Genomic DNA, 8,842 nt, shown 5'->3' with positions numbered 1-8,842 from the left:
TGGGAAGTGAGGAGCGCCTCTGCCCGGCCGCTCCGTCTCGGAGGTCTACCACGGAGGCCAGAAGCAATGTGGGGGCTGGACGTGGTGGCTCACGCCTGTGGTCCCGGCACTCTGGGGGGCGAGGCGGGTTGATCACTTTGGGCTAGGAGTTCGAGACCAGTCTGGCCAACATGGCGAAACATGAAAAATACAACAGACAAACTAACCAACCAACTCAGTGACAACAAAACAGGTCTACCCTGGAGTCATACTCTAATTTTTTCTATTTTCCTCCCTTTCTGATCCTTTGTCCCACTTTCTTTTTCTTCCTCTTCCTTCTCCCTCTTCTTTGTCAAATAGAGGATTGAGTTATTATCACTGATCCATATAAAGTCCCTCTCTCATTTATTTTAACTCCCACCCCCCATTTCTATTCCCCGACTTCCCATGTGCAACCTTCCTAATATGTTTGATACGCATCTTTTTGTTTGTATGTATTATTAGAAAATGTTTATTGTTTTTGTGTGCAAAAAAAATTAATAAAAAAAAAAAAAAGAATCTCACTCTGTCACCCAGGCTGGAGTGCAGTGGCCAATCTCGGCTCACGGCAACCTCTTTTTCCCGGATTCAAGCAATTCTCTTGTCTCAGCCTCCTGAGTAGCTTGGGACTACAAGCGCACACCACCACACCTAGCTAATTTGGTGTTTTTAGTAGAGGCAGGGTTTCGCCACGTTGGCCAGGCTGGTCTAGAACTGACCTCAAGTGATCCGCCTGCCTCGGCCTCCCAAAGTACTATTACAGGCGTGAGTCACCTCGCCCAGCTGAAAAGGGGAAATTTTTTAATGCAAAACTTCAGGCTGAACGTGGTGGCCCACCCAGTGCTTTGGAAGGATCGCTTGAGGCCAGGAGTTTGAGACCAGCCTGCACAACATAGGAGGCATAGTCGCTACAAAAAAATTTTTAATGTGAAATTTCAGTTGTTATCTTCATTTTATTTTATTTTGAGACAGAGTCTTGCTCTGTCGCCCAGGCTGGAGTGCAGTGGCGCGATCTCAGCTCACTGCAACGTCCACCTCCAGGATTCAAGAGATTCTCCCGCCTCAGCTTCCCAAGCAGCTGGGACTACCTGCAGGCACGAACACACCCAGCTAATTTTTTTATGCTTAGTAGAGACAGGGTTTTGCCATGTTGGCCAGGCTGGTCTCAAACTCCTGACCTCAGGTGATCCACCGCCTGGGCCTCCCAAAGTGCTGTGATTATAGGCATGAGCCACTGTGCCAGGCCTCAGTTCTTATCTTTAAATGATCCTACAAGATCATCTCATCATCTCATTCACACAAAATTCTCAATATATATTTTTTAAAGGTTTTATACAACTACTGAATACTTAAATTACCGGAAGAATTGCAGATGGTGATATTCTATAGACATTAAAAAATCATATTCTGGACAATGAGAATACTAGTTATCTTTCTTCTTTAAACTTTTCTGAGTTTTTCAAACCACCACCAAAAGTCACAAAGACAACCTGCTTTCACTTTCAAACACTTAAGTTTTTTAAAAAATTATTTGAAACACAATGCAAGCAAAAAAAAAAAAAAAAGTTCAAATGTTTCTTGAGTATAACATGAAAGAAGAGCAAAGTCTGAAAGACTGGTAACATTTTCAGAGATTCTGGAGCCATGATATACTTAAGGGGATGGCGGCTAAAAATAAGGTAATTACTTTAAACTTTTTCTGCATTAAAGAATTATAGTTGATCTAAGTAGACTACTATATTTCTTCCTACTATAGTTAGCTGGTATACTGAAGACAGGTACACACGCTTTATTCTTAACACATTCCTTAAAGATGAACCAATCAAAATTATTTTCTTGACACTAAAAAAATCCACTAGAAGCCAGTGGATTATGAAAAATGTTACGAGAATAATCATGAGAATAATGTTAAGTATTTCTTTCTTTCTTTTTTTTTTTTTTTTTTTTTTTTGAGAAGGAGTCTCACTCTGTCCCCCAGGCTGGAGTGCAGTGGCATGATCTCGACTCACTGCAGCCTCCACCTCCCAGATTCAAGTGATTCTCCTGCCTCAGGTTCCTGAGTAGCTGGAATTACAGGTGTGTACCACCACACCCGGCTAATTTTTGTATTTTTAGTAGAGGCAGTGTCTCACCATGTTGACCAGGCTGGTCATGACCTCAAATGATCCGCCCACCCTGGCCTCCCAAAGTGCTTGAGATTACAGGAGTGAGCCACTGCACCTGGCCATGTTAAGCATTTCTTAATGTGCTGAAATAACCACTGCCTGCTTCAAAACGTTAGCTCAAAAAAAATCCATATTTTTCTTCAGATCTTCAAAAAATGCTTTAACCCTTTCTATCTACTTTTTTAACTGTTCAGATTACACTTTTAATTGCCATTTTTTTTTTTTTTTTTTTGAGACAAGTCTTGCTCTGGTGCCCAGGCTGGAGTGCAATGGTGTGATCTCGGCTCACTGCAACCTCCACCTCCGAGGTTCAAGAGATTCTCCTGCCTCAGCCTCCCGAGTAGCTGGGATTACAGGCGCCAGCCACCACACTCAGATAATTTTCTGTATTTTTAGTAGAGATAGGGTTTTGCCATATTGGCCAGGCTGGTCTTGAACTCCTGACCTCAGGTGATCCACCTGCTTCAGCCTGATCAACATTAGAGATGGCTGGGTACTCTATACAAAAATTAGCTGGTTATGGTGGCAAATGCCTGTAATCCCAGCTACTCGGGAGACCAAGGCAGGAGAATCGCTTGAACCCAGGAGGCAGAGGTTGCAGTGAGCCAAGATCACGCCACTGCACTCCAGCCTGGGTGACAGAGTGAGACTCCATCTCAAAAAAAAGAAAAAGAAAAGAAAAAAAAAACAAAAACAGAAAAAAAAAAACACACAAATGGCCAGGCGCAGTGGCTCACGCCTGTAATCCCAACATTTTAGGAGGCCACGGCCTGGGCGACAGAGCAAGACTCCATCTCAAAAAAACAAAAAAAAGTAATACAGCTACCAACTCATGTAAACCAATATAAATCTAAAAATTCTGTTGCTTCAGAATCTTTTTTGTCAAGATTCCATTTTCACTACCAAATTTAGCAGCACCCATAACACAGATTATAAATTTCTAAAAGAAACAATATAAATTAGTAATGATAAACCAAAGTAACTTAAGGAACATCTGGAGTACATTTGTAAACATTAGCTAATATAGGGCCGGGCGCGGTGGCTCACGCTTGTAATCCCAGCACTTTGGGAGGCCGAGGCGGGCGGATCACGAGGTCAGGAGATCGAGACCATGGTGAAACCCCGTCTCTACTAAAAATACAAAAAATTAGCCGGGCATGGTGGCGGGTGCCTGTAGTCCCAGCTACTCGGAGAGGCTGAGGCAGGAGAATGGCGTGAATCCGGGAGGCGGAGCTTGCAGTGAGCCGAGATTGCGCCACTGCACTCCAGCCTGGGGGACAGAGCGAGACTCCGTCTCAAAAAAAAAAAAAAAAAAAAAAAAAAAAAAAAAAAAAAAAAAAAAAAACATTAGCTAATATACCATTGTTAGTTATTAAGATAACATACTGGAAGCAGGAAAAGCATCCACCCATTAAAGTTTTAATTGAAGAGAAAGCAAAAGACTTTGGAGTTTGGAACAAGATGTTAAAAACGAATGAGCTTGTATTTGCGTGACAAAACACTAAAGAACTTTTCTTTCTTTCCTTTATTTTCCATATTTTCTCTAATTACTTTTACAAAGATAACAAGCTTCATTAAAACAAAAAGAAACTGCCAAAGTCAGATTGCTAAAAATCTGACTGCTCACTGCCCTTGTGACCTCCCCTAATAAAATATCCCTCACTTCTTCTCACCCTAAGTAATTTTCACTAACACTTACTAAATAGTCTAGAATACAAATATAGTAGGCCAGATATTCATGTATCTGATTCCAGAAAAAATATAAAAACTGTTTCTGGGTTTGATCCCTTCGAGGTCATTCGTCTTCAAAAGAATGGATGATTTGACACCGTATTTACTTATTACTGTCCTTGTCATTTATGAGCCATTCCTCCTTCTTCTCCCCCTTGAAAATTCCTCCTCATTCCCTCTGTTCCTCCAAATCTAATTGCTGATAATTCCCTTTCAGGTCTCTCTTCTATAAAGTCTTCCAAAACCCAGATAGCCAATCACAACCCACCATCCCCCTGAAATCTTGTTGCTCTCATCCATGCCACACATCTGGAATTTGCTATATCTACTGGTATTTGACATGTATAAAATCTATTTCTGCCGGGCGCGGTGGCTCACGCCTATAATCCCAACACTTTGGGAGGCTGAGGCGGGCGGATCACCTCGGGAGTTTGAGACCAGCCTGACCAACATGGAGAAACTCCGTCTCTACTAAAAATACAAAATTAGCAGGGAGTGGTGGTGGCACATGCCTGTAATCCTAGCTACTCGGGAATCTGAGGCAGGAGAATCACTTGAACCCAGGAGGCGGAGATGGCGGTGAGACGAGACTTGCGTCACTGCACTCCAGCCTGGGCAACAAGATTGACACTTCGTCTCAAAACAATAAATAAATAATTTTTTTTTTTTTTTTTGAGACGGAGTCTTGCTCTGTTGCCCAGGCTGGAATGCAGTGGCCCGATCTTGGTTCACTGCAAGCTCCACCTCCTGGGTTCACGCCATTCTGCTGCCTCAGCCTCCCAAGTAGCTGGGACTACAGGCGCCCACCACCACGCCCGGCTAATTTTTTTGCATTTTTAGTAGAGACGGGGTTTCACCGTGTTACCCAGGATAGTCTCGATCTCCTGACCTCGGGATCCGCCCGCCTCGGCCTCCCAAAGTGCTGGGATTACTGACGTGAGCCACCGCGCCTGGCCTATATCTAAACTTCTTAAGCGCAAGGATTATATTCCTAAATCCTGGTACTAATAGAACGCCTTTCATGAAAATGATGCATACCACCTGAAGAATGCTCATGCAGTTTTCCAAATTCTTTTATATACATTTGGATTTCACCACTACCCTGACAGGAATAATGACTCCAATTATCCTATTTTACAAAAGGGGAAAAAAATTCAGAGGCTGAGTAACTTGTCAAAGTTCTCAACTAATCTTGAAGATTTATTTACACTAATAAACATATATATAGCAAATTCAGAAGATTTCCTGAACAGTAGAGGTCTATAAACCTCGATAAAGCAGTAAATCCATGTTCTTTATTGTTACCAAGAAAACTACTAAATTAAGAACCTCAAGTTCACCTCCGTTCAACTGTGCAAAACCAACTTGGAGCCCTTGAAAAAAAATTTTTTTAAACTGTCAACACAGCAAATGTCACTACAAGAACACTATCCTCAACTTCTAAAGCATGAAATTCTAATAAAATACTATGGTTTCTGTTTAGTGCAAAAGATTTCAGCTTCAAGCCACACTATTACAAAACTTGAAGAAAGCATTTTGCAAGAGCCATGTGACACACATATGACAGTCAGCTAAACTGGTGGGTGGACCTTTTAGGGGAAAATGTTTAGCAGTAATTGACCAAACCAGCAAATAAACTCAACTTTTACAACAAATACTGATGTTCCCCCATCCCTCAAAGGCCTTTGACACTGAAAAGGAATACCAATTCGGTCTCTTCCAATTATTCATTACATACATGTAAACTGTAGAGGAAATTTTTAAAGGGCCATTGAGGAGAGCCCAACAAACTCTACCCAAGGGAAGTGAACACCAGTTCCCAGGAAAGGTGCCAGGTGTGTCACATCTGCTGTGGTGACTTCTTGAGTAAGCAAGAAAAAGAAATGCATTAACTTTTCATGACACGTCATGGAACCTCATTCCCTATCTGCAAGCATCCAAGCAGGTAATCCAAAACCTACATACAGATCTATCATGGGTCCCATTCGTTTCTCTTTCAACTTGACAGCAAGCTTCCTTTAATCTGCGAGTATCAAAAGACATTTCTTGGCTTTAGTTTTTTGTTTTTTTTTTCCCCTTGACCTACAGGAGACAAAATGACTTAGGTGTCCTCTTTAAAAAAAAAAAAAAAAAAAAAAAATCTCACAAATGCCCAGGTTTTTATAGGAGGGCAATGGACCCGGCGAGCTCTTAAAGAACTCTTCCAAGACACAACTCAAAAAGAGAACTAATAAATGTTCACTTGCTTCTCACCATCTACTCATTCCCCTCAATCCCACGCAGTCCCGAAAAGCATCCATATTACCTGAAACCTGGCGGGGAGGATGGAAGGAGAGAGAGCCAACAAGCTCAGGATTTACAAGTAAAGCTGGTTTCCACCCCGAGGATCCTGACAGCTCCGCAGAGTGCGGGCGCAGGGTCTGACAGTGTCCTCTAGAAGGGCTCTCCCACCCCATCCCTTCCCCTTAGACACAAGTCCTCCTTCAAAAGTCACTGCCTCCGAGAGAAGCTACCCCTTCACACCGCCCCAGGCCCCTCGGCAGACTTCCTCAGCACCCGCCCCGCAGTCAGGCCCTCTAACCTGACCGGGTCCAGGCCCGGGCGGCTCACCCCTCCGGCCCGACCCCTCCCCCGCGCGGCCGCCCCTCCGCGTCAGACAATGGGGCCCGACTCCCGGCCGCCAGCCTCTCCTGACCCATCACCCTCGCCTCACCCCAGCCGATGCCCCGACTTCTGCCCCAACCTTCCTCGACCCCCTGAAGATCCCCCAAGCTGGCCCACGGACCCAGACGACCGGTGCTCTCCTGAACTCACTATTCGGGATTCATGCTGGACATGTCACTGCAGCTGCCGCCGCCGCCACCGCCGCCCTTGCTGCCGCAGCCGCCGCCCTGACTCTCCGCGCCACGGGTAATCGAAAGAAAGGAATGAGATAGGCTGTTCCGGGAGAGCAAACGTCTTCCCCTACTCCGTCCCCTAGAACACAATCAGCAGCCGCCACCACTCAGCTATCGCTTCCACCCAAAATGGCCGCCGACGAACCAGGAAATAGGGAAGCCTTAGACCGAGGGGCCTTTACACAGCCCAGGGGGCGGCCGCACCGCCTGGCATGCCGGGAAAGGGAGTCGCGAGCGCGGCTACGCGAGCTGAGGACAGACAGTGCGACGCAAGGCCAGGACTCAGCTTCCCGCCAAGCGCCGCGCCTCTGGGGCATGCGTACTTGAAGGGTTGTCGCCCGCCCCATTCCCCACTCCCTCACCTCCCCACCCTCGGCCCCTCCCCGTTCCCCTCCCCTCTGACTCGCTGGCTAGGACTTCGCTCGGACTCCCCCTGGCGGATTGGCTAAGGCCGAGCGGCCCTGGTGATGTCATCAGTGAGACGTGGCAGCCGGGCGAGTCAGCGCCCCACGGGGGAGGGGGCGGAGAGGGGCGGAGAGGGGCGAAGGGCGGTGCCGGCGGCCGACGGAGGCTGGCGGTCGGGGGAGGCAAGGGATTGGAGGGGGTGGTCAAACCGGAGGGACTGCCGGGGTGCGGGGACGGGGAGGGGGCCGGGGGACACGCGTGTCAGCTCCTGCCTCCCGTGCGGCTTTTGCTGACCTGACCAGCTTGAGGCTTGCGCCACCCTGGTGGCGCTGCTTGGGGGCTGGTCGGAGGACGTCCGCTCTAAGGACAGAAGGGAAGTCAAGGGGCTCCCTGGACAGCACGGAGCCGTTCTTTCACTTCTCGTCACTCACCCATCCCCACCTGGGTTCGGTCATCGTCCATTGTTGGCCCCGCGCACTACCATTTTCTTTTTAGATTTCTTCCCATTCTTACTGTGCCCCGCTCTTAACTCGTCAGCCTGGCTGTTGCAGTAGTCTCCAAATGGACTCTACCTCTCTCTCTCTTCTCCGCCCCAGCCCATTTGCACACACAGTCGGATGTATCTTTCTGAGACAGTACCTGCATCGTGACCCCACAACCTTCAATGGCTCCACATCCCATGGATGGGAGGGACACAGCCCAGAGCCAGCCTAAAATCCAAGTCCTACCTTCGTCCCAGCCTTCAGGTTGAATTGTAATTATTATCTTTTAGTTGCTACTAATCCTGAGCCACTCTGCAAGACTGGAAAATAATAAGCAATAAAAACATGCAATTCATCACTATATAGTGCCTACAATTTCTGGGAGTAATATTAACTCATTTTTTAAAAACCTATGGTCTTAACAGCTCTCTTTCATCAGCTCAGGAATTTAAATCTACAGTAAACTTTAACACACTATCTTGAGTTATTTAATTACAAAGGGCATAGTGTAATACATTGTCCAAAGTTTATCTTCCAACTTCTAAGAACTAAGAAAATTGTCTCCTGAGACTTACTGCAGAATCACTTTACATTCCTACAACGCCAAAATATAGAAAGAAGGCACTTATTTTTACCCATACACTAATTACACCCCTTAGCCCTCAAATTCTGCCATGGGCCTTAGTTGATGAACTTATCAAAAGTTACCCGAGTTTCTTCACATGTTGGTTTCTGAAATGAACACGGTCACCACCCCAGGAATACCCTGAATGGTTCAGTAATAGGCAACAAAAAGTGTTCGTTACCCTGGACTCTAAAGCCCATTAAAAAAAAAAAGCTTATTTTGATTTCAAATAAAAACTCAGAAAACTGGCCAGGCGCGGTGGCTCACGCCTGTAATTTCAGGAATTTGGGAGGCCAAGACGGACAGATCACGAGGTCAGGAATTCAAGACGAGCCTGGCCAACATGGTGAAACACTGTCTCTACTAAAAATACAAAAATTAGCCAGGCATGGTGGCGCATGCCTGTAATCCCAGCTACTCGGGAGGCTGAGGCAGGAAAATTGCTTGAACTCGGGAGGCAGAGGTTACAGTGGGCCGAAAGGCCACTGCACTCCAGCCTGGGCGACAGAGCAAGATTCT

The 8,842-nt window shown here is 46.2% G+C and overlaps 1 protein-coding gene across 2 annotated transcripts in view; it reads right to left on the bottom strand.

Annotated features, from left to right (window-relative positions):
• RAB1A (RAB1A, member RAS oncogene family) overlaps window positions 1-6,854 on the bottom strand; it is a 47,957-nt gene extending 41,103 nt beyond the window's left edge. For both annotated transcript variants that reach the window (XM_032177611.2, XM_032177612.2), the window contains exon 1: window positions 6,729-6,854. In XM_032177611.2, coding sequence (XP_032033502.1) covers window positions 6,729-6,751 — 23 coding nt within the window. In that variant the 5' untranslated portion in view covers window positions 6,752-6,854. The remainder of the gene's footprint in view (window positions 1-6,728) is intronic.
• Window positions 6,855-8,842: the final 1,988 nt, after the last annotated feature.

Source organism: Hylobates moloch, unplaced genomic scaffold (assembly GCF_009828535.3).
Source record: "Hylobates moloch isolate HMO894 unplaced genomic scaffold, HMol_V3 SCAFFOLD_15, whole genome shotgun sequence".
Taxonomy (NCBI): Eukaryota; Metazoa; Chordata; class Mammalia; order Primates; family Hylobatidae; genus Hylobates; species Hylobates moloch.
Note: the sequence above shows the minus strand (reverse complement) of the source record. Positions and strands in the feature narration are given on the sequence as shown.